This window comes from Platichthys flesus, chromosome 11 (genome assembly GCF_949316205.1).
Source record: "Platichthys flesus chromosome 11, fPlaFle2.1, whole genome shotgun sequence".
Taxonomy (NCBI): Eukaryota; Metazoa; Chordata; class Actinopteri; order Pleuronectiformes; family Pleuronectidae; genus Platichthys; species Platichthys flesus.
Genome location: NC_084955.1, coordinates 20975117 through 21000735, shown reverse-complemented (window position 1 = coordinate 21000735; position 25619 = coordinate 20975117). Strand labels below are relative to the sequence as shown.

The 25619-nt window shown below is 42.1% G+C and overlaps 3 protein-coding genes across 3 annotated transcripts; all 3 read left to right on the top strand.

Moving 5' to 3' along the window:
* cnr2 (cannabinoid receptor 2) lies at window positions 1-4217 on the top strand. The gene is made up of 3 exons (XM_062398466.1): window positions 1-113; window positions 1977-2057; window positions 2161-4217. The coding sequence occupies exons 2-3, from the start codon at window positions 2000-2002 to the stop codon at window positions 3246-3248; spliced, it is 1146 nt and encodes a 381-aa protein (XP_062254450.1). The 5' UTR covers window positions 1-113; window positions 1977-1999; the 3' UTR covers window positions 3249-4217.
* Window positions 4218-5466: 1249 nt separating this feature from the next.
* On the top strand, window positions 5467-15009 carry akirin1 (akirin 1). Its single transcript, XM_062399448.1, has 5 exons — window positions 5467-5844; window positions 11738-11884; window positions 13309-13437; window positions 14282-14353; window positions 14468-15009. Exons 1-5 carry the CDS (start codon window positions 5640-5642, stop codon window positions 14476-14478), a joined length of 564 nt encoding a protein of 187 aa, XP_062255432.1. The 5' UTR covers window positions 5467-5639; the 3' UTR covers window positions 14479-15009.
* A 984-nt stretch (window positions 15010-15993) lies between these two features.
* rhbdl2 (rhomboid, veinlet-like 2 (Drosophila)) lies at window positions 15994-24288 on the top strand. The gene is made up of 8 exons (XM_062399845.1): window positions 15994-16421; window positions 17799-18108; window positions 19948-20096; window positions 21487-21599; window positions 21765-21865; window positions 22224-22284; window positions 22403-22464; window positions 23077-24288. The coding sequence occupies exons 2-8, from the start codon at window positions 17878-17880 to the stop codon at window positions 23251-23253; spliced, it is 894 nt and encodes a 297-aa protein (XP_062255829.1). The 5' UTR covers window positions 15994-16421; window positions 17799-17877; the 3' UTR covers window positions 23254-24288.
* Window positions 24289-25619: the final 1331 nt, after the last annotated feature.

Here is a 25619-nt window from a genome sequence, read left to right as displayed (position 1 = left end):
ATGCACTCTGTCGTTAGTCCGTTGATTGTGCAGTCGTGCTGTGGTTGTACCGAGCGAGACCGGAAATCTGATCATAGTGCAACAAGAAAATCCCAGAGAGAAGAATTCACAAGGTAAGCTCTCCAACAAGATCTTATTTCATTCGAGATAAAAGAAAATCATTCACTATTTTGCCTTTCAAATGGATGCAAATGTAATTTACAGATGGTTTTAGATGTTTTAAGGAAACCAAATTCTTATTTCTGAATTTCTGAACTACTTTTATTCAATAAGTGCCTTGGTGCAACAGATATATTACTTTTGACCTATTTTTTTTATAAACGTTTCTTGATCCTTCTTTGCTGCTACAAAACCTACTATTTCAACTTGTCATTTCATTTCTTATTCCACAAGGGCTTGTAATGTTTCAAAATAATGTGGCAGCAACAGCATCTCACAGGGGGGGGGGGGGGGGGGGGGTTTGGCCACATCCTGCATGTCGCAGGATGTCGCCACTGCAATGACTTGTCCTGCATGTCAGACAAGTCATTTCATGACTGAAATGACTTGTCTGAGTGCTTTGTATCCTGTGGGCAGTGTTGCTGCTGCTTTTTGAAGTGAAAATCAGATTGATAGGACTGTATGTTTCGGAGTCAAAATACAAAAATTGGTATGACAAGATTCTCACTGCAAAGGAGAGAGGAGAGAGCCTGAGGTGGTGTGATATCCACAGTGAATGCACCCACACGGCCCATAGTGCAACTGAGAAATATTGTACCTCAAGTCAATGAAGGGCTCTCTGGAAAGTAATGTTATTCCACTACTTCAGCCAATAGATATTCTTTACTTTCATAGGCCAATGTTACAACACTGAAATAAGTTTCATTGGATGCAGAGGGAAAACAACACAGTGAGGGGCACGCTGACCTGAAAACGTTCCCTTTGTCTCTATCCCCGCACGGCAATCACTTTAAATGCATCATATATATAAGCCGACCACGTCCAGTGATCCATATATCCATATGTAATAAATTCAGTTTCTCCCAGCTTCTCTGAAAATGACTGTAATCTACATATGTTTCATTTGTTTGCATCATGCTTTTTTCCCCAAAGTAAAATATATTCCTCAGGTTTAAGCTTTCGTGTGCTAACAGTTACAGGGGAACATTCCAGTTTATCTCAGCATTATTGACTTTAATCAGATCCTCTGACTTCAGCTCCACACACAGAGTTTAATCTATTAATTGCAAACTGGTGATGCACTCAACCAAGTGGTGACCTTCACCCACCGATTAACTGCCCAGGTAAAACACAGTCCTGGCTGATTCCAAAGGGGGGCAGTGTTCAACCCGTCACATATGATAATACTTCACAGTTCACAGAAAATGTCCTGTTACAGAAACCTTTTGAAAATATAAACAGTGTTGTGTTATGGTGAACTTGCAGCTGGTGCTCTGCCTGTAGCTGAACATGATGCCATCGCAGGATTTGACTCAGGAAACAATATGATCTAACGCTGTTATTAGATTTTGACACTGAATTGGATCTTTGATCCTTGAGGACTTCTTTATGGCTGTCTTCTCATTGACCAGGCATTTCTCCCCAATATAACCATCACCTGACACAGTAATGACCATTGTCTGTTTGCTCCGACCTCTAATTGACTCTCAGCCATGACTCACACATGTTAATGTTCCTTTTAAGCTCCAAGTTCAATATTGACCAAAAGAGTAATCACATTTTATACTTAACCACATCCTCTACATTTTTGTATTTTTCCATTTGATGGAAAAACCTCAAGGTGAAGATTTTATATACATCAAATAATGAGTAAAAACTACACAATATTAAAATCAGCAAAGGTTTCCCTGTTGAATGTTGGTACTGCTTTATTTGTTCCCTTTTCATTTACATTACAGCATTTATTTTAGCTTTTTTTAAAATTACAACTACAGATTCAAATTATAATTTATATTCTTTTCTTAATTCAAATCTAGCAGTAGCCCAAGAGGTGGATGAAATGGCGGAATGGGAGAATCCTGCTTCATTGGTATCCACAGCAGCCAAAGAGAACTCAGGTATGTAGTCATCCTTAAGTTCCACGTTTCTTCAGCTGTTGATTAAATTCAGCTTGGATGGAGATTGTAGTCATACATTCACTACGTGTGTGTTTTTCTTCAGTAAACAGTTGTGAGAAACTGGACTGCTTCATGGTCCTGCATCCCGCAGAGGAGATTACCATCGGCTCCATCTGTTTCCTGGCAGGTCCGATCACTCTGCTGGAGAACGCTCTGGTGCTGGGAGTGATCGCCACCACAGCCTCTCTACGCCAGCGACCCTCCTATCTCTTCATTGGCAGCCTCGCTCTGGCTGATGTCTTCGCCAGCTGCTTCTTCACCTCCAGCTTTTTGGACTTCCACCTCTTTCACCAAAGCGATGGCCCCACTGCCTACCTCTTCAAGCTAGGTGGTGTCACCATGGCCTTTACCAGCTCTGTGGGAAGTTTACTACTGACTGCCATGGACCGCTACCTTTGCATTCACCGGGCCTCCGACTACAAGGTGCTGCTGACCCGGCGGCGAGCCCTGCTGAGCATGCTAATCCTCTGGAGCACCACCATCTTGATCTCCTTCTTGCCCCTGATGGGCTGGAGGTGTCCCACCGGCCTCACTCCACCCTGCTCACGTCTCTTCCCCTACATCAACCAGGGGTATCTGGCCTGCTGGACCAGCTTCATCTTGGTGCTTCTGGCTCTTATTTTGGGGGCTTACGCTCTCATCCTGTTAAAGGCCCACCGCCATGAATCCTCCATGAACAGCATACATGGGCCATCAGGTACAGGCCACAACCGCATGAGGATGGATATCCGGCTGGCTCGTACCTTTGGTCTGATCCTGCTGATACTCGTGGGCTGCTGGCTTCCGGCACTGTCCTTCATGCTAGCAGACACCTCTGTGATCCTGACCCGTTCCGAGCAGAGGGCCTTTGCCTTCTGCAGCACCCTCTGCCTGGTGAACTCTGCAGTCAACCCACTGCTGTACGCCCTGCGTTGCAGAGAGCTGAGAGTCGCTATGCTGCAGCTTGTACAGAGGCTTCGTGTGATCGGGAGGTGTAAAACGACCACAGAGGATTTAACCCCAGGACTGCCCTCTGCAGATGACAACTTTACTGCCATCACCGAGGACGAGATGCCCCAGCTCGGAACCACACGAACCAGCTCCATCTCAGGGTTCGTCAACGACAATCCGCAGCCGGACGTCGGGAAATGAAGGAGGTGAATCGAAGGTGAAGCTAAACACAGATGGAAAATATCTATGGAGATGTACATGTAGTGAAAATTGTGATTCAAAATAAACTTTACTGTAGATTAAGAGTAAAATCTACATTAAACCATTTTGCAGGATTCATTATCATATATATTTAAACCGGCAGTGATTGAATAAGACTAGTGGGGTCAAAATGATTTAACATTAACTTCTAAATTAGTTTGTGGATAAAAGTGATGCGGAACATGTGACATATTGTGTTATTACATGCAATTACAACAGCAACAAAACTGAGCTTGTAAGGAATACGTTTGTAGCCATATCTTTTTACTTAAATCAATTATTTTTTGTTTTAGCTATTACTCTTTTTGCAATTTCCACTAAGGATGATTAGTATGGTATGATTTTAGTTTATATTACCCTATTTGCAAATAGGATACATGTAGTTATAATAAGTATAATGACTGAAAGGAATTAAAACCTGTAATATATATATATATAGTGGAGATAGATTTGTATAGGTCAAGCAAAAAGGTTTTGTGTGTTGAGCTTTTTTCAGCGTGATGATGCAATGTGACCATCTAACCTATAACCTTTGACCTCTCTGTCATCGCTTTAAAGCTCCCAATAGTTTCCTGTGAACTGAACTTTTGTGTGAAGGATTTGCCGTTCGTATATGTGTATGTCCGAGTGTGTTTGTCCCTGAGCTTGCGAGCACAGAGGAGCCTCAGGGTTGCATATATCCTATCTGCACATGAATGCCAGGACTCCACAAAAGCCCCCATGCAGGGAAGGATTTCACACAATGTTCACCACATGAATCCAAGCCGTGTGCCGAGGTAAATGAGGCACCGGCCGGGAAGAGAGAACAAGCACTGAAGCACTAGAACACTCTTTGCAACAGAGACTGTCGGCAGCTGCAGTAAAGCACAAACTGACATGGACACTCAAAGCCACATGTGGGGTAATAAAATGGAGACTCACAAACGTCTTAAGTCTTTATTGAGTATGTCTTCTTACCGTTGATTATTTACTAACACTAATATGTGGATGCACTTTGTTACTTATCTGTCATTTCAGTTTATAAACAAGAAACTATAGTAAAGGTCAGTACTTGTTTATCACTGTTAAATACATTACAACGCAATATAAGGTTTGCACCGTCTGAAAAAAGTTTCAAGCTGAAGCTACACCTTAAATCTACCTAAAGCCATTTTATAATACACAATACAATGTATTCACTATATTATATTTAAAAAATAATTCTATACAACTAACTGTAACTAACTGTGAGGCAAGTGTTCAGTTCCTTTTCGTACCTGTTGCATAAGTTCACCCTTAGAAGTCAAATCTACTCAAATTTCTTACATTGATCCTGACAGTGTTTTATCTTAACACGCATATACCTCAAAAATAAATATATCATGTATATGTATATTTAACTATTTAAAATATCATTGTGTTCCTTTAGACAGTAAATGATTTCACCTAATTGAACTAGTAGAGTCGAATATGATTAATATTGAGTTTGTTTATTTATGATAAGTAGTTTAAGCTCTATATAAACATCTTGCTACTGAGGAACTTTATTTAATGAATCTAGTTTTATTTGTGTAGCCCGTATTCACAATTCACAATTTGTCTCATATAGTGTGTCATTTTCTGTAAAACTACCACAATAAAATATTAACAGGGAGGAAAAACCCCATTAAAATTACACCACTGATTAGAAATAACAGTAAGTAACATAATGGAAAAGTGTTTTAAAGTTTTTGTACATACGAAAAATGTCTGATAGAGTTGTCCATTGTGTACTGAGTGTACTGGGGACTATTAGCTCTAGACTGGCTCAGAGTAAATAATAAAACATTCCTCATCATTAATATTGTACTAAAGTTTAACATCAGATTTGCACGTGGACTCCTCCTGATGTACCTGATCACCACCACCAGACGTCTCGTGAACCTTCAATTCGAGTTCAACGGAAGGAGATCCACAGAGCACAATGGGGGTTGGGCGACGGAAAGAGTGCGGCGTGAAAAACGGCAAAAATTACCGCAAAAGCACAACTGGGTCGAGCATTCGTTGCGTGACCCGTTAAAAACCAAGGGTATTTATTAAACTGGACTGAATTGATCCGGTAACGTTGTGAATAATTCGCTGTAGATAAGTGCGCACCCCCTCTTGCCTCCGATGGTATGCTCCGGCATTGTGACGTTTTAAACGGTGCTCGGGCTTCAGGCAGAGGAAAAGAGCCGTTGTTGTGAAGAGGAAGAAAGGCTCAACTCTTCCGTGGGACGCGACACCGACCTACCGCCGCCGTTACTCCCCGGTTTCCGCGGGTCTTCTCCCCCCTCCAGTTCTGTGTGTTCAGCCCGTCTCGTCTCAGCGAACATGGCTTGCGGAGCGACGCTAAAGCGGTCGATGGAGTTTGAGGCCCTCCTCAGTCCCCAGTCTCCCAAGCGGAGAAGGTGCAATCCACTACCGGGGACTTCTGGCACTCCGTCCCCGCAAAGATGCAACCTCCGTACCCCGGCGGACAGCCCCACGCACCCCATGTCCCCCACGGCCATGGGAGGCGAGCACCGGCTCACCCCAGGTATGGATATGACCCACGTTTGACGTATTTTCCCCCTTCTGGGTGGGTGTCATGGGGGGAGGGGGTTTGGGTGGAGTGGAATGGAGAGCTAGCTAGCTTGTGGAGATAATCAGAATGGGGGTTGGAAGGCTAACCTTTAGCCGGGGCTAAGCTAACGTCGTCGCAAAGTTACCGACACGGATGATTTGGGAGTAATCACGATAAATCGGTTGGTCACACGGACGAACGGCAGCAGCCTCGACTGGGTTCGGTCGGTGGCATCATGGTATCTCGTCGCATCGGTGGCATTGTTGACCGAGTTAGCTCACTTAGGCTAACACTGATTTGGGTACGAAGATATTAACGTATATTCAAATATTAGTTATAGCTAGCTTAGCCTAATGCTAGCCCTGGCTTTTGGTGATGGATTGTAGCTACATGGCTGCTAATATCTGCAGCTGTGGTGTTGGCTTTCACCGATGCATAAAGCGACATGGCTGCTGTTGTCATTGTTGAGGCATTTCTTTACTATCTGCAGCTATTGTCCGAGCCACCACTGCTACTACACATGTGGATATGATCTATTAAACATGCATTAGAGGACTGGTTTGGATCGGACAAAAGATCCAGCTCATGCCTTAACACCTGGGTGACAGCCTAGAGACCCAGTTGGCGCTTCCTGACGAGACAAACGGCCCCACAGCAGCGGGCTGCTAATGAGAGGCTGACTGGCTAATGTCCCCCCTGCTTTAGTGCGTCAATTGTCTCGTATTCGGCGGGGTGGGTTCCCCATTATGCACCATAACCACGTCTTCTTCTCCTGCTCAGTCCTGGAAGTCATTGTTCACACTGCCATTGACTCGCTGCTCCACTGTGAGCGCTGGACGGTGCCGGAGTAGACTCGAGCTAATTACCTACATGTCTCCACTCCCATGCTGGAGCTTATCGTGTATTCTAATAGGAGATCTGGGCAGCTTGACGCCAGTAATCCTGATGCTTTCTGAATTCAAATATCTCATACAAATGCTGGACGTCCTTGCATTTATTCAGTCACTTCATAGCTGTCAAACGTGGGGATTAAAAGATGTGGACTGCTCTACTAAGGCCTGTATTTGTCCTACATTGACATTTGCTGGACCCAGTAGAAATGAATTGCCTGTAGCAGAGCATACCATAAACAAGCAGGGTGGCTTTCAGTGCCGGTTTGTCCTCCATCTTGCCACAGAATAATGTCATTTATTCAGAAATGCACAGATGCTGTCCTCATAACCTGCTTTAATTTGCTTGGAACTGCCTGGAGAGGAAGGATTAGGATTTAAGTTTGTCTTTCAACATCATGGATGATCAACAGGGTGCGGCAAATGATATGCCATCACTGTGATCCTGTAGGGCAGTAACCCCCTTTAATTCTGTGTGGCCTGGCTTAGCTTTCAGCTGTTGTCCTTCATGGAAGATTTACCTGTGGAGGAGGTAGAATAAGTTGTGTTACCAGAAAAAATGAAAGTGAAATTTAACACTGAGTCAAATTAATGAAGAGAAACTTACCGGAGTGCAGACAGCCTCAATTTGCACAGTGTGCCTTCTGCTATTTATATAGTCTGACTTGTACAGTCTACAGAGAGGTTGTTCATTGTGTAGCTATGCTCTATAATAGCTCCTAAATCTTCGGCATCAGTATATTTCAGGTTGTCTGCACTGACATTGCCTATCTAGCACAGACCTTTGTATAGAATCTATAGAGCCTCTAGATTTTTCCATTTCTCGCAGACCTTGACAGCCGAGCTGAATTACAGCACAGCAGCTGCATGGGTGAAGTTATGTCGATTTGTCTGCGGCAGACATGATGTCCAGATATCAGGTATTATGCTCACCTTCATCCAGGAAAAGGGGCCCCTCGTGGGACTGGTGCTGCTGTGGTTTGCCTAGTGAAAGCAGTTTTGTATTTAGCAAAAGGTCAGCTGTCATCCCTCCCACTCATCCCTACCCACAGGCTTTCCAGCTAGTCAGGTTTGCTTGTGGCGAGCAGGGCTGTGTGCAGGCGAGACTCTGGGATGTGACAATGCCAAGGTAAGTAGTAGGTAATTATCACATAGTGCAGATAGGATCACCTACTCTGTTCTCCTCTGCCTCATTCTTGTGCTGCCAGTCTGGGCTCGTGCTGGGGTAAAATTCCCCCAGATGACAGATGAGCCAATTTATTTTTCCCTCTGCCAAAATGTAACCTAAAAGGCTGCGTTGTCTGGTTTACAGCCTGGACAGAGCTAAACGTGGCCTGATCTGTGGTCAGGAAGCTCTTGGTGATAAGAAAAAACCATTGTTTTAGTACAAAATGAAAAAGTAATGCACTATTAGTAAAAGCTGTGGCCTGGTACATTTAATATGATATTTATACATATTGTACTCTTTCACAGAGCTGATTAATCAGCAGAATTTGCTTCTTTTCTAGCTACTGATACCCTTTAACACCAAGGAACAAAATAACCTGAAGTTATTTTCTAATCTGCATATACAGTTTCCAAAATATATCTGCTCATGTCCAATATCACAACTGAGCTCAGTGCAGTGGAATCTGAGTCAAGGGCAGTTTGAAAAACACGAGGACATAATCATTACACAAACGTGTCGTGTCGTAATTTTGTTTAACTGAGAACCTGAGAATTGTCGTTGATCACCCAAGACTTGTGTAAGTACCAGGTCTGAACCGACACATGGGCAACTTTATTTGCTCAAGATGGATAATGACTCCGAGTCATGTGATTCACAAATCTTCCTCGGGTTGTTCAATCCCAGAAGGTTTTCTCCACTTTATGTTGTACTCCCCTGAACATGCTGTAGTATTTTTTATATTTTGTCTTAACATTCCACAAAACCCAAAATGGCCAAACACTTCTGAGTTGACTTAGTTTGGTGCGGTTTCCCATATCTGCTGTTTTAAATCTAACGGCAGTCAATCCTTAACTGTTCACAGCAAGGCTGCAACTTGAACTGTCCCACAATGCATCACACCCCACTTCCTGGCAGTTCGGACATTCGAAACCCACCTCCCCACATAAGCCTGCAGCATCCTAGGGTGAAATTAAATGAGTCAGCTTTGTTTTCTCTCCAGCAGCATGTCCAATCTAGCTGGCCAATCTCCCGACGTATTCACTGTTTGGCCTGTGCCTAAGCCTTTTAGCCAAGGCTTTCTCCGCTGTGTTGCCCTGGCTCCCGGAAGTCTCTGTGATTGATTACTTGCCCCAATTGTGGCAGGGTCATTGTTGCCAAGCAACGGCCACATTTGAGATACTAGTAGTTGGCTGGAAACTGGAAGTGACGGGCGGTGGGAGAGGGTTTTCTCTCGTCAGCCAGAGGAACCCTGGAGAACTGATAATCCCCTTGTCGGTAATCAATGGCTGACTATTTCCACCTCCTTGAATTAGACATCTATATGTACCACATTCACTTTTTAGTAAACAGTCATTTATTTGGTATACGTGAGATAAATACTCAAACAATTGGACGCATTCATACGTGTTTTTTCTCATGGATTAAACATTTGTTAAAAGTCAGTAACAGAAATCTGAAGCTGTTTTACTTGCATTAAAAAAAAATGTCCTTTCTTGAAATGAAATATAACCCTCCACCATAATTTAATAGTTATAGGGGCCCTCTTTTTAACACATAGGTTAAAAACACAATTCAGTCATTTCCTTACACCAGAAAAGATATTTGGTAAATATTTGCTTAATGAAAAAGTACTGTACAATACATCGTAGGGATAGACATTTTATTATGATGGTTGTCCGTTTTTGTCGGATGCAACCACATCTTGAATAATAAGGCATTCCATAAGTTTGGCACGAATGAGACCATCAGTCAGAGAACCTTTCTAGACACTGTGTGTTTAAGACTGAGCAACGTTTGTGAAAAGAGCAGCATTATCAGATGCCTGTCACAGCCCATGGGACTCTCATCGCCTGTTTAGACAGCTGTCCTTGTTGTTTGAATAAAACTTTATACAAGAAGCGACTGGCAGCTAAAAGCCCCACAGCACCAGACCAGACATTGGACACTTTGCTACAGTAAAAGTTGACTTTTATAGCTCAAAACTGTCAATGAGTAGGGAGATTTTATTCAACGTTTCAGATGTGTATAACACTTATTTCATATTAGTAGTAGAGCTGTGCAATGATTATCTCACCCGGGGGAATGTGAGATCCGAGGTTAAGGTGGATTCAAAAGCTCAGTGTGAAGTGATGTACTTAGACCTGTGTGATTGGATCACATGTTAATGCCAGGTATGAACAAAGCCTGAGACCTTAATGGTAGCTAAACAGTCGCCTGGTTTAAGGCCTTGTATTGTGGCCTGTTAACAGGGTTCACAGGCCACAAGAGGAAGGATCTCAGTCCACATATAACATGTTATAACAACATATAACGTTTTTTTAATATGGTGATAGCAAGAATTTCATTTTTAAGCCAGGAATACAAAGTGATTTAATTTGCAGAGAGATTGCATAAAATTGTTTTGTGGAGAAGATTCTGCTGCTTTCACTGTCCAAACCAGGACAGTCACATCAGCAGGCTGAAGTGGTGACAGGACTTCATGCTTTTTCCACACCAAAGATAACCCCCCCCCCCCGTGAGATTTAGTCCCTCTATAACATTTGGTTATCAGCTCTGTTGGAGGTCAGCAGGTTTTGCACTTGTTTTTCCCAGGAATATTTTGAACTTTCCCCCTTTTTTTATAATCAGATATGTGTGGTGTGGGCTGTGCACAACGTTCGACCTGTTTTGACAGGATAGGCTTTATCTTAATGAGGAAAGGAACTGTGCATTGCAGAGCTGTAGCTAACAATCCTTTTCATTAATGATTAATTTGCCTATTATTTTTTTGGGGATTAATCAAATTCTTCCGCAATGGGGGCAAAATACCAGGCGCAATATTCTAGAGTACAAGGTGAGGTTACACGTCCAACTCTTTATAAAACTGACATCACCCCAGTCCGAACATGTAGGTCTGTGTACATCAGTGGTCAAAGTGAATATAATAAATAAAGGTGTAGGTAAAGAAAAATACGTCCTGTTTGATATTTAGCTGCTTGAATCTACCCTTTTCTCACTTCTTGCTTTTCTTCGCCTCTCTTCCCCTCTCATCTTGAGCTGTAGCTGCACTTGCTCTCCATGGCAGAGTGTTACCATGTGACTTCAAATTCCTGTATCCCTTGTTTCAAATTAAAATTACCAATTGACTTCATGACACTGCAGTGGCACATATATCGAAGCTTAAACCTGAGCCCTTGTCACTAGTTGTAGCTTTTGCACGAGGCCGATCGCAGGAAAACCTTGATAAGAGAAATGAAAGGGAAGCAGTCGCAAGATCATGAAGTGTGTCTCACGTCAGCTGTTGTGTGTTTGCTACAGAACAGCTGTAGTCGGTATGATAATTTCAGACCAACTTCCTGTCATGAATGTTTTTGTTTTGGAATCCATTTTAGGTGACAGAGAACAGAGGAAGTGAGCATGGCTGCAGTTTATTTTTCAACCATAGCTGATCTGAACATGACTGGATGACTACATCCTCCAGTAATAGTTCTAATTTATCCTGGAATGCATATTGTATGTATTAATGTTGATGGGATGGGTGTATTTTTGAAACGACTCACTTTAAATACTTAACTGTTGGAAGTACTGGTAGTTTCATTCTTGTAATGAAACACTGTTTGAATGTAAAGCAATATCCTGGGTGCATTATAATAGTTTGGGTTTCACAAAAGTCTTGCTTCCAAGTTAGTACATGTCACATTGTGATTGGCTTAAAGTGGGAGCCTACTGGGAAATTCTGACTAGTCAAAAACTCATATGTGAGTGAGCACATGTTCTTTGTATTTTTTTCTGTTTTTGGTCTGAACCTTGTTTCTTTTGCTCCCAACAGAGCAGATCTTCCAGAACCTCCGACAGGAGTACAGTCGGATCCAGAGGCGGCGACAGCTGGAGGGAGCCTTCAACCAGACCGAGGCCTGTAGCTCCAGTGACGCCCCCAGCCCCAGCTCATCCCTCAATGCTCCCAGCTCCCCACCAGGTACAACAATTGATTGATTAAGTTATTGAGCTTTTGCGAGAGATGGAGGTGATAAAATAAACTGATTTTGTTTTGTCCAAGTCTACGACATGAAGTCAGGGTTTCACCACCGTAAGTACTGTGCACAAGTCTCCATCACTTTTGTGTGACTCCTCAGCTGAATGAATTAAAAAACTTACAGGGTTTTCTAACTATAGAGAGATGATACTGTATTCACCTTAATTGCTTTTAAAGTGGTATTGTCTTACTCTGTCCCTAGACAGTTACTAATTAACTATTCTCATTAAACGTGGTGTTTTTGAAGGGGGTCCCAGTATGACAGTGGTCTTTTATAAAGTGTTGCATTATGGATTGTTTGTTGCCTTAAAGCTCCACGACTCAAGCGTTTCCATGTCCCTTTATAGCAATGCTTTCAGAGAGGAGCTGGCTTGACAAGAGACAAGCCCCCATATAATCCGTGATGTGCCACAGAGGAAATGAATTTGTGATGAGCGATTTATTGCCGTCTTCCAATGTCTCTAGTGCAGAATTCGAAAAGCCAGGAATTACATCATCACATACACATTGATAAGGTGTGAAATAGTTTAAATTCACTGGGATATTATAAAGATGGAAGATTTGACTATTTTCTGTGGATCAGATTTCTTAAGAGTATTCTAAATGACAGAAGAGTAAAGGGCAAACAATGATTTTTTTTTTTCTTAAACAAAAAACATTGGAACTAATTAATCGATCCTCTGTATAGTGAAAAACGTGTTGAGGTCTGTATAGTGAGAACCATGTAAAGTTAAGATCAGTTACTACACTGACATAGATCTGTAGAACACTACAACATAACTGATCGTGCATATTGACAAACAAGCTGCTTCACTTTATTTACTGCTCTTCTTTGGAAACACTATTCTGCAGTAGCAGTGAATCAGTTTGATGTATACAGCACAACATGGCGGTCAAGGTGTGAGTTGTAATTCAAGCCTGAGGCCTTCAGGCTGCCGAGCTTCATTCGGCTCACTCTGCAGAACGGACTCGTAGATCACACTGACTGGACTGTTAAGAACACGGCCTCTTTCTGTCCCGGAGAACTCGCTCTGCCGTCCCCGCCTGTGATTTACAAACATTTTAGTCTAACCGGCTCATAGCAGACCTTAAAGGCCACTGGGTAATGAATCACCTCGCTGAAGCTGGCTCCAGTTCTTCTGTGATGGAGACACCGACGAGACTCTGCGTCTCCGGGACAAAGGGACAAAATTACTGCTGCGTGACCCTGTTGGTCCCTGCAGGGACGAGGGAGCAAGGCTGTAAATATGCACCTGGCCGACTACCTATTTTTAGAAGAGGACGAGTCTGTCAACTCATTATTCAGCGTTTTTTTATAGCTGACCAGATTTATTTTTTTAATAAAGTTTTCTTTGTGTGTTTCACAGGTGCCTCAAGGAAGGACCAGCCCTCGTTCACACTGAAGCAGGTGAGCTACCTGTGCGAGCGCCTGCTCAAAGACCACGAGGAGAAGATACGGGAGGAGTACGAACAGATCCTTAACACAAAACTTGCAGGTAAACATTTTTTAATAAAAACTATATAACACCACAGCACCATAATATCCATACTCATCATTCATCTTTTCTCCAGACAGTGAAGATCAATTTCTGGGATCTTTTCCCATCATGTGTGATAGCATCTGTTATTCCAAGTTTATGAGTTTCTAAATGCAAAGGCTGTAAATGAGAAAGTAGTGAAAGATGGCAGCAAGAGAGAACAAGCTCCTAAAATAATAACTAAGGCAAAGATGCATCACTTCAACTATGTCCTCATTAAGACAGTTATATAATTTAAATTATAGATATTCTTTTTCTGTTGTAGGTCTTCTGTGTTTGCATTAGTTTGATGTTTTTCTTACCCTTAAAATCACTTTTCTCTAATAATCTCTACAGTTTGTAGATGTCTGTGTGATTTCTTGTCATTGAACTGCGTTTCAGTTTATTTTTATCAGACAACAGTTGCTGGTTAATAGATTTTATGAGCCATGATTTCTCCACATTAATAAGAACTTCTACACATTGCTTGCTCAGTTGTCAGGAAGCACAGGAGAGTTAACAACAGGAAGCAGGAGACTGAAGTTGAACGAGCTGAGTCTCCATAGCCTTTCCAGATGTTTGCTGTGATGTGCAGATTTGTAATTTCAGAATGAGAGGCTGAATGAAAGAAATGATTGAACAGTTTTCCTGCTGTTTGGGAGTTTCGGTGTAAATGGATCAGTAGAAAAACCAACCTGCGAGTCATTGTTACAACGACCTGCTTTGAAAATCAGTCCTCTTACTGTGGATGCACTTTGCTCTGCTCCATCTGGTGTTTGAATCCGCTGCTCACGGCCTCACCTCCACCTTCTTCTCTCCCCAGAACAATATGAATCTTTTGTGAAATTCACACAAGACCAGATCATGCGAAGATACGGAGCCCGGCCTGCTAGTTGTAAGTATCTGGAACCATAAATATTCTCTCCGTGAACACATTCCTGTTTGTTGAGAATGAAAAATGAACGATCTGATCAAACATGTTGAGCATCAATTATTTAATTTGTTTCAGACGTCTCCTGAATTCGCGTGGATTAAGATCCCAGCTTCCTCTCACAAGATGGCTGCTCTTCCACTGCCCCCTCCCTCCACTCGATTTTCATTTTATCTCCCTATTTTTTTCCCCTCCTCTATCTCAAACTGTTCGGGTGCCATGGTTTATCCAATTTTTTTTAATCCAAAAGTTGATTTCTTAACTTCAAAACTATTGCTGCTGGCCAAAAGTTAGAATCTGAGAGGTGAACTGTGTATGAAGCCCGCCCCTCTTTTTTTTTTTTTTTTTGCCCTTCTTCTTGTTAATATGCTATTTTTCTTGAAATTCTGATGAAAGCAGATCTGTGTCAAATCTCCTGCCAGCGCTGTAGAAAAGAAGCTTATTGGCTCGTATGATCATTCTGTATAACCTTCCAGCAGCTGTATTTAATGTCTCCAGCTTCCCACGTCGACCCACATCTCTCACCCCCACCCAACCTCCCCCTCCTTCCCTCCTCACAACCCTTTACTCGAATGTGGATTTTTCTCCCTTTTGAAATAAATAAAAGTTCTGTGATTAAACTCTGGTGTCTGCGATGTCGATGTCTCACCACGACTGCATCACATGGTCTTCAATCAGTAGAGGAGTTGGCTCAGGTGAAATGGTACTGGTGTTCATATTTCCAGTTTTCTGATCACGTCTATCAATCCAATATCTATACCTTTTTATCCAGGGAAAGTCTCTTGGAGCTGGGTTCACTTTAAATGGTTATTCAACTTTATTAATGTGACAAGTCTCGGTTTGCTTTATTGCTATACTTTGAGTACATTTTATAGCCTGTACTTCATTATTTTCCTTGAGTGAGAAGGTTGAATAAATACATATTTTAACTTGAGTAATTTTCATACGTGTACTTCTACTCGAGTAAAGAATGTGAGTACATGTTGCCGAGTTTAGTCAAAATGGTCATAAATTGAAAATCCACTGAATCCCTGTAAAATGAGCAGCTGGGACTCAGAAAGCATTATGTTAATCATTAGCAGCATTCAAATTTTACCGCATGGTTTTGCATGTGTACATGGTCAGAGATGTTTGTGAAGCAGATATTTGTCATGGTACAGTGGCCTGTACGGGGCTCGAACCTGTGACCTTGGCCCGTGCTCTCACCAACTGAGGTAACTGGCAATTAACTTCACATTTATAGTGTAGAAAATCTCTGTTCATACACCCATCATTAACTTATTCAGTTGATATAAACAGTTGTATACATCAACCTGCCATGTCAACAGTTAACGCTGGTCCATTCATCCTAACTGTGGCCTCCAGCGCCCTCTAGTGGTACATGGAAGGCAATGCAGCATATACTACTAAAGTGTGGATTCAGCCTCATGTGCACTTTGCTCAACTGAAACTGTTTGAATATAATAATTCAAAAATAAAAGATAATAGATGGCTGTTTTTATTTGGGTGTGAAGTGGGTGTGGCCACAGTGAGGAGAAGTTGCCTCTCTTGCCCAATGAGGATCTACTGTGACGTCACGGGGGCTCAGGTGTGGCACGCTGGGAGGAAACAGGTAGAAGACGTGTGCGTGTTGTTGGAGTCGCTGCAGACCAGTTCACACACTGACCTTCTTCACAGAAACAGATCCTGGAGCAGCTGAGAGGAAGAGACTAGCAGCTGAGGTTTGTTTGGTCTGAGGAAGGAAACGTGAAGCAGGAAAAAACCCAATGGAGGAACTATAATTATCTACAAGAGCCTCTTTCCTCCTCCTCGTCGTCTTTCTGTCGCTCTCCCGGGGACGGAGGGAGAAGACCCAGCGGGTTGTCTGGGAACAGGAACGTGGAGGAATGAAAACTTACATTCTAAACAGAGTCTGTAAGAGCACGTGCACACTGCGTTAGTGTAGAGGAACCTGCTTGTTTGTTTGTTTGTTTATTTGTTTGTTTGGGATCAAGCGGAGCCTCCTGCTCTCTTCCTGCTGTCGACGGTTCAGGTGAGTCAATGAAAATGTTTAAGTTGCATTTACTTTTATCACTGTGATGAATTTATTGGAGTGTAATTTGAAGTCTGAGACTCTTTGAAGCAGCTGAATGAGCAACGCCCCGTAAACAGGAAGCGCTAATTATCAGGCTGCTGCTGTAACTGCGATGCAAAGTCAGTGCTGCAAAGTAACTAAGTAGAGTACCTCAACTCGAGTACTTTATTACAATAAGTACCGCGTTGATGATGACACTGACTACTTTCTCTAATTTTTGATGGAATATATTACACGTTGGTTCCTTTGAAGATTCAGATTGTTGTTGTTAATTATATATTAATAGATAGATTAAATACTTTATTGATCCTTGGGGACATTAAGACCTCCAGGATCCCACAAAACAGCCAAGCACAGATATATTAGATAATAAAAGGTCAAAAATGAGTCAAGAATAAGTTCACTGCAGTGAGATGAAAGGCTAGACACCAGAACTACGTACATGTCACTGTAAAGAAGTAATGTGCTAATGGAGATACTGACAGTACAGATATTTGAAGTATAAGGGGATTGACTGACACAAGTAACATAGGCAGAGTACAGATGCAAAACATTAATATAGAATTAAAGATGAATGAAGTTATACAAAGTTTAGCATTTTACTTTATTGCCTATATAATCATGATTATTATATTTGATCCCACAGACACTTTGCTTTATTTGTTTGCAGTGTATCTGTAAATCCTAATACTGATTACTTTCATCTGATGTGTAGCTGCTGTTTTTGTGTTTTGTTTGATTGGACAATTTAGCCAAGATATCATAATGTTGGTTTTGACACAACTTCCTACGACATTGAATGAATTCATCAAATCTTATGGTAGTTATTAGTTTCTGACTCAGGGAAAGTGGGAAAAAGTCTTGTGTGTATTAATATACTAATGGGATATAAACCCTTCTAAGTTTGGTATATCATGTTTTATCTGTAAATGATTAGTAGCCAACTAGTAGATAAAATGTAGTGAAGTAAGTATGATTTTCTGAATCGTCTGAAACGGACTAAAACGGGATGTGAAAGCACTAAAAAGATACACAAAGTGACGTGTAAATGAACACACAGAGAGAGACCACAACATGTTTTGTTTCCCTTCAGTCTGTGTCATGGTTCTATGTAACAGGGGTGAAAGTCTACATGTGTCCAGGGACTCATATTTGACTGAAGGTTATAAATAGCAGCTATTTATTGACATTAGAATGTTAAAGTTGTGTATTTGGTAGCATTTATTACACTGAACATATAATGTTGCTGTTTATGATGTACAGTTCATTATTTAACATCTATACACATTTATAAAGCCTGGTCCCTGTGTGGTGTCTTCATTCTAAACCCTTTAGTCCCCCCCACCCCCCCTGCTGGTGGAGACACCTCGAGGTCTCACATCACTCGCTGGGCTCCTGAAGGACGGCGGCAGCGATGGGCGACATTGACGTGGAGGAGATGGAGCCGTTCCCCGTGGACCGAGATGGGAGGCCCCTGAGGATCGAGGAGGACCAGCCCGACGGCCTCACGAAGCCGGGCTGCTGCGACAAGTTCCAGAACTCCGTCTCCAAGTGGATGCTCCCGGAGGACCTGCGCAGCAAGTACCTGGAGCGTACCAACTGCTGCCCGCCCCCCATCTTCATCATCCTCATCAGTATCGGAGAGGTAGCCCTGACACACGTGTTGTTGTTGTGAGTGCTGGGACAGTGGGTATGGATTCTGTGCTCTCATTACACAACATGCAGCCTACATTCAGCTTATATGCTGCAGCAATGTTGATTGCTCTATAGATTTGCTTTGATTGCATGTAGTAGTGCAGATGTGGAGGCGACGCTGTGGAAGCATCGGTCGAATATCTGCAGATCCTGATGTTTCAGGGAGAGATCGGTCTCATCTGATGGTTTATAGACACAGTTTGTCGAGCAAGCTGGAAAACCTCCGTCAAGAGGGTCACATTTTCTCCCTTGTACGTTTGTCTGTCGGTTTTATTCCTTTGTCAGCAGGATTACGCCAAAACTACCAAACGGAATTCCATGAAAACCTGTGCTGTTCTCAGAAATGTTTCCAAGACACTTTCAGGAACAGTCGGGCGAGGGGTGAAATATAAAGTTCTTGCTTGAGTCTTAAATCTCGGTGTCCTTCCAAGCTGCTGTCTTCATTGGCCTCTTCTGTGTGTCTGACACGTAGAAACCTCATCAACTGATCGCTTACTGGGAATATCCCAGACATTTTCCAGCTCTATTATCACATGATAGTGGAGGAGTGGGATGTGGAAGGGTATTTTGACATTTTCACCAAGTGCTTAGGGAGTAATTCACGTATCTTAATGAAATAATCAGGCAATTTGCTTCACAACCAAACAATGGTGCAGATCTAGTGGATGTAAATTTCTTTCTCCGCTGAACTGTATCAATAAGAAACTTGTCACGAGTACCAACGTGTAGCTGGGATCATGTGGATTCAGTAGAGAATCATTTGTTTCTATGTATCTACCATACTTATGTCTGATTTGTTGTGGATCCAGAACCGTCACACAGGGCCTTGTTTTTGACGGGGGTGTTGAAATGGGAAAATGGTGGCTGCTGTAACTTTGGGATAAAGGAGCGGTGGGCGACCCCCCGCGTTCCATTTGTTATGACTTAAAGCTGATCCCAGCAGGAATGTGGTCCAGATTCACTGTGTGTTAAACAAACTGAGGGAAGTGTGGTTTGATTCTAGAAGCCTCGGCACAGGAGAGGCTCACTTTACTGAACCTGACATAATGTGATTTATTTTGTCTTTATTTTTTCTTCTTTTGTGTTGGTTGTTGTTGATGAACTGAAATCAACACTCAACCACAGGAAATGGTTCCCAACACATAATGTTAAAATAAGCCAATATATTTAGAATATAAGTGTTACTCCACCTTGGGCAAAATGGAGTATTAGCAGCATCCTGCAAATACATTTTACCGCTAAATAAATTAAGTTTCTTTACGTCAGAGTGTTTTTTACCTTTAATTTGACTATTTATGAATTCTGAATTAAATACATAGGACCCAATTTTCAATTTTCAATTGGGTCCCATGTTAATGTCGGATTCAGGAGCATTGCACAGTAACTCTTCATCATGTGAATGAACAGCTCGCTCTCTGCAGCTCCCAGACGTCCAGTGTCACTGAATGTCTCTGAACACTTGGCTATTCGCTGGGATTCAGCTCTTTATTTACCCGGAGGATGATCGACTGAGCTTCTGTGTTCTCAGCGTTTCCCTTCTTTCATATTTACACAGACCAAAGCATTGGGATCACACTGGGGATTCACTGGGGTCATCTCAGTGGGGGACTCGTCTCAAAGCAAGCCTCGAAACATCTGTACACGACTAATTCCCTCCTCTCTTTATTTTCCCAGCTGTTTGGGATTCAGACCCTCCTCTACATCTTTTCAACCAGCTTCTAACGTGTCTTTTTTTTTTTTAATCCTGCCATTCAAGCCTTGTTTCTGTGTCCACTCTCTCGTTTGCCAGTTGGCCGTGTTTATCTACTACGCCGCGTGGAAGCCTCAGAAGCAGTGGGTGACCCTGGATGAAGGCATCTGGACCAGCCCCCTGACCTACAAGCCCGAGAAAAGAGAGGAAGCGTGGAGATTCATCTCCTACATGTTTGTCCACGCAGGGTGAGGCCGAGCTGGGGGTTCAGACTCCGTCATGATGATGAAAGTTGACCCGGTGTAAAGAAGTGGTTAGAAGCTCAGGGCCGCCCCCCCCCCCGTGCGGCGTCACCACCCTGCAGTAAACACCAGTCGGGTGGAGCTCATAATCTTTGTCGGGTTTTCTGCTTAAAGCCGTCAGAGGTGTCGAATCCTTTCTGTGGTTATTTCTCAGACTGTAAATACTGAACTGAACCTCTGGGCTTTTCCTGTGTTTGGTGCACGTGGTTGTTATTTTTGACACATCCTCTCTTGTGGCATCATTTCATCTCGTGTTTTTAACTGTGGCAGCTTAAGGCATCTGAGTCACAGGATACCGAGCGCTACTGACTTTAAAATAAGTTTTTCAAAACCCACTTTTAAAGTTCTAGAGTTATAAACAGAATCGTTGACACATCGGTAAAGCAGCTAAAGTTATGTGGCAAGAAAAACAGTCTCGGAAAAACCCTGAATCCCCTCAGGAATAGATCGGACCCAGGAATAGAAGAGGAAAACCAAAAGTCCTGACTGCTCAGAAGCACACAGGAAATCTTGATTAGCAAAGAGGAACAGTGGTCGCCGCCCCTCGCCAGCACTCACTCAAACACACCAAACAGGATATTTAAATCTGGTGGTGTTCTGTGTTTGTCTTACTGTTAACTGGAAAGTGCCAAGAATACAAGGCCTAATAAAAAGTCCAATTCAGCAGCTTTTTCAGTGACATGATCCTTTAACGCTCTGCACGGGAGGGTCAGAAAACGTTCAGCTTTCAAACTGTGTTCTATTTGTACTGGTGTGAAGACTCAGTCCCACTCAAACCAGAACTCATCAGAAGTAGCACCGCCACGGCTGGAGCACCCAGTAGGGGGGTGGGGGGGTTAAACAGTGTTAATGCATCGGAACATGTGGTGTTTCCATGGGACTTGTTTACGGTAGTAAAACTAAAGAGAGACAACAATCTAACTTTTAAAAACCTACGTTATTTTTAGGTTCTAGAACCGCACAGATTTACCAGTTGGCCGAATTAAAACCCAGTCAGTATGAGACTTTCACAGAAACATCAGAGTAAACAATACAGAGATTTATGTTTACAACTAATTTTATATTCTATATTTGGTTGTATTATTGTTTTTCTTTTTAATTTATAGCTCTTTACAATAAAGACAGCCTCAATTAAATATCTTTGTCTCAAAAGTTTAATTATGACATCTCAGGAATCATTGATATCTTTTTCACCAGTCCATATACAAGTATTGGAACTTTCCATATGAGTTGGGCTTTGAAAATAATAATGAATAATCAGCCGTTATATTTACTATTCAACAGCTGTTTGTGTTCATGTGCGTTGGTGTGACCTGTCTCCTCTCTGCCTCTCCAGTGTGGAGCACATTCTGGGGAACCTGCTGATGCAGCTGCTGCTGGGAATCCCACTGGAACTGGTCCACAAGGGGTTTGAAGTGGGGATGGTTTACCTGGCTGGAGTCCTGGCTGGTGAGACATGTTACACTGGACGTCCTATCTGTCGGTGAACGCTGTGAAACCAGATGTTTGATGTTAACTCGTCTTGAAGTGGTTCTTCCGGTTTGTGTTGAAGCGAAGTCCCGACTTCAGAGATGGTAAAAAGTTAAAAGCTGATTATGGTGTGTTTGTCCTCAGGCTCTTTGGCCAGCTCCATCTTTGATCCTCACAGTGCGCTGGTGGGGGCCTCGGGGGGAGTCTACGCACTAATAGGAGGTTACTTCATGAATGCAGTGGTGGTGAGTTTACACACGTTCATGGGAGTGTGAGCAGGTCCACACTGCATCGTACCATAATAAATATAGAATAATAACTTTGATTGTGTTGTAACTTCAGTAGAACAATTTTTTTTTATAATAATCATTACTTTGAACTTTACCTTCCGATGTTACTAAATGTGGACAGTACCAATTCACTCCCATTTTCAGAATAAAAGTCAAACTAATGGTGTTAAGGTGCACACGTCCAGTCCCTTTATAATTTTGTTAAATGAAACAAACCTCTGTTGTGTCTTCAGGCTGTATTTCCTTTTTTAGTTTTTGATAATGTCAGATGTTAGCACTGCTGTTTACCGCCGGTGACTGTTTCAATTCACAGAATTTCCGAGAGATGATTCCTCTCATGGGGGTGGTCCGGATCCTCGTCATAGTGATCATCGGTAGGTTCTCCTGTGGGACCTGTTTTATAACCGATTTTATTATTATTATTATTTTCTCACATCTGTGACGATTCCTCAAAATGGAAATGATTTGACTCCATTTTCTTTTCCTTTCCAGTCGGCACAGATTTCGGATTTGCCTTCTACAGAAGATTTGCGGGCGATGAGGATGGAATGAAGGTAAAACCCGGATAACAATAATTAATCATTTATACAGGACTTTAAAAAATGCTCAACGATACATCGCTTAAATAACAGAAAGCAAATAACTACTAATATAAAATACACATCATTAATCACACATTAAAAACAAAGGACACCTTTCAGACACATGATAGACGAGTGAATCCAGAGAACCTCCCCCCCGACCTGACGGTGTGTCGACCTGATTTGCTTATGGCTCCAGATCAGATCAGCAGTTCTTGCTGGGACTTGATTCATCACACAGATACTTAACATACCTGCCCGAGCACGACTGATAGATACTGTACATCCACCCACTACTTTTTGAATGTGTTAATGTTGACCCCCCCCCCCCCCACTACAGTAACAAACTGCCTTCCTCCATTTTGACAAACGCTTTATTGTCTTTCCCACTGATTCCCACCGACTCCTCCCTATCCCCCCCCCCCCCCCCCCCCGCCGTATTATCTCCTTCCACTTCCACACTGCTGCTTATTTGCTTTGGCAGTTGAGCCGGTCCTGCAGGTTTCCCGGGAGGTCGGGTGACAGTGGTTGGGGGTCTGTGACAGAAGCTTTAAATCTGAAGAGCTGACTGCTCTCTGCCCTCAGGTGTCCTTCGTGGCTCATTTCGGTGGAATCGTGGCGGGGATGACCATCGGCTACGTCTTCTTCAGCGCTTACAACCAGAAGCTGCTCAAGGACCCTCGCTTCTGGCTGTGCATCGTGGCCTACGTGGTCTTCGTCATCTTTGCCGTGCTCTTCAACATCTTTCTGTCAGCAGCGTAGCAGCTTTTTAAAAACACTAAAAGTCTTATTGTCAGACTGAGGAAGCTTTTCTTTTTTTGTTACCAATGTATTGTTGTGCTTCAGAGCAAAGTTGCTTCTCAGAGATTTTGTAAATGTCAAGTTGTTTTAGTTTTTTAATCTAATTCATTTTGTGAGTTCAAATGGAAGGGCTCCCCCTACGGGTTTGGTGCTGCATTGCAACAGGCATCTTTTATTTTAGACAAAGGTGATAATGAAATGGGCATTTTTAGGGGGAATGAATTTTATCTGATGTGTCTCTTTTTACAAATATGTTCCTTGTTGTATTTAGTTGTTTTAGATTTCAGACCTTTTCATTGACAGCAATGAACTCACTATTCATTATAATTTTCCCTAATAGGAAATAGCAGCCAGACTTTTGTGTAATAATAATAAGCTGTTTATAATTTTCCCTCGTTGCCTCTTAGGGACTGTGTTGGTCCCTTGATGTGTTACAGCACTAACGAGAAAAGTTTACGCAGATTGTCTCAGGAACAAAGGGAGGAATATCTCAAATGTTGGTATTTCCCTTTTCTTATGTAAGTGAAACAACTGATTTAACCTCAGGCCTTGGCTCAATGCCGCAGTTTAGGTTGAGTCACATCCTGCATACGTTTGGAGTTGATTAATCTAACTGACATTTTTTTAATCTTAAACAAACATCCAGTTCTAGTTTAACTGGTCAGGATTAAATTTAAATTATTAGGAAGTTTTCTATTCCCTGAATCTATTGATTCAAACTTTAGTATTACTGGTCCTATTGATTGGTATATTTGTTGTGAACACAATTCATGATAAAGACTGTTTTCTGTTACATACAGCAGGGACTCTGTATATATACTGCTTTTGCTGTTTTTACTGAAGTATCAGTGTCATTCAGTCAATGCAGTTCATTTTCAAATATCACAAACTTGTTTGTCCCCACCCTGAGACACTGAGAAATGATTTATGTACATTCACGAAATGTGACGTCTAGATTTCACTTTTTGTTTCTTGTATTAAACACATGTTACTAAAGTGATTGTTGCTTCAGTGTTTTTGCTTTTCATCGTATTATTTATGTGTAATTTCTTACCGGGAGTTAAAGATTGAGCTTTAAAATCTGGAAGCTCCTGAGTTGTTAAAGCAACACTATGTAACTTTAACTGAGCAACAGCGCCCTCTGCAGCAAATGGTCATTAATTCAGTTACCCATCAATTTGTTATATTAACTCACTGAACTGAAACACAGCTGAAAGGTGGATATTACCCATGATCCCCAGCTTCCTGAACCACAAGAGCTGCTGCTGTAACAAATTCCCCAAATTCTGTTTAGAATTCTTCATATTTTAAATTTCCGTGTGAGTATTTGAGATAAAAGCTGGTTTTTGATCAGTTCTAAGTTGTTTTAACTGATCTACAGTTCAACTTTACCACTTATGGTGACCTCAAATGTCTATAAATGTGTTATCATCTTCTCTTGATATTTTATTTGACATTTGATTTGAAAAAGAATGTTACTCTGCTCAGTTGATAAACCATAGACCAGTACATACCCTGATTCAACTCGTTTCAGATATTGAGGCTAAAGGACAAGTGAAAACAGATTTTTGTGATCGGAAGGGAACAAACAGGAAGTAGCTCTGGTATTTTAATGTCACCTCAGTTTGACCCTCTGTCCCCCCAATATGTCTGTGCTAGACTGGTTGGAATCAATGCTGCCCTGCTGGGAACTCCCCTCATCAACACTTCCCACCCATTGTGTCTGGCTCTGTGTAGCCGGACGCCAACATTAATTTAATAAGCATTTTGAGTTCTGCGTGTTGACCTGTTCAATCGGATTGACCCAAGGTATCAAGCACATTTATCAGACTATCGGCGTTTAATGGTGTTTGTAATCAGACTGTGTGAAGATGGCAACCAGCAGTTAGCCAGCGCGCTAATCCATCGTGATAGATTTCTTGTAAATGGGATAAAATAATGTGTCAAGAGCACAAGGACTTAATTACATCCAGGGAGGAGCAGCAGAGTATGAAATCGGATGTGATAACTCATTGATCACTTCACTACAGTAGAAAAACATTGATCGTACAAGGCCCCAGCGGATAACTGAGCAGTATTGATGTTGTGGGGATTCCGACCGCAGTATCTGTACATCCTGCTATATGTTTGAACATATGGAGGAAAACACACTCAAATAACTGAGTGTTAATATGTTCAAAACATAGAGTCTGGCCTTCTAAAGCATTTATCTGGAAGGAGACTGGTTATTAAAAGAAAAACTTAACGAAGAAACAAAACAATCCATCCAAAAGAATAAGCTCAGTCGTCACCCACTGCTCTGGTGGATGTTTGAAACTTTTAAGTCC

Excerpts from the sequence above, each read along its gene's own strand:
- cnr2 (XM_062398466.1), top strand. The coding sequence starts at position 2,000 with ATGGCGGAATGGGAGAATCCTGCTTCATTGGTATCCACAGCAGCCAAA. Across the intron at positions 2,058-2,160 it reads AGCAGCCAAAGAGAACTCAG|TAAACAGTTGTGAGAAACTG; the intron begins GTATGTAGTCAT and ends GTTTTTCTTCAG.
- akirin1 (XM_062399448.1), top strand. The coding sequence starts at position 5,640 with ATGGCTTGCGGAGCGACGCTAAAGCGGTCGATGGAGTTTGAGGCCCTC. Across the intron at positions 11,885-13,308 it reads TGCTCCCAGCTCCCCACCAG|GTGCCTCAAGGAAGGACCAG; the intron begins GTACAACAATTG and ends TGTGTTTCACAG. Across the intron at positions 13,438-14,281 it reads CCTTAACACAAAACTTGCAG|AACAATATGAATCTTTTGTG; the intron begins GTAAACATTTTT and ends TTCTCTCCCCAG.
- rhbdl2 (XM_062399845.1), top strand. The coding sequence starts at position 17,878 with ATGGGCGACATTGACGTGGAGGAGATGGAGCCGTTCCCCGTGGACCGA. Across the intron at positions 21,600-21,764 it reads CCTGGCTGGAGTCCTGGCTG|GCTCTTTGGCCAGCTCCATC; the intron begins GTGAGACATGTT and ends GTTTGTCCTCAG. Across the intron at positions 22,285-22,402 it reads CCTCGTCATAGTGATCATCG|TCGGCACAGATTTCGGATTT; the intron begins GTAGGTTCTCCT and ends TTTCCTTTCCAG.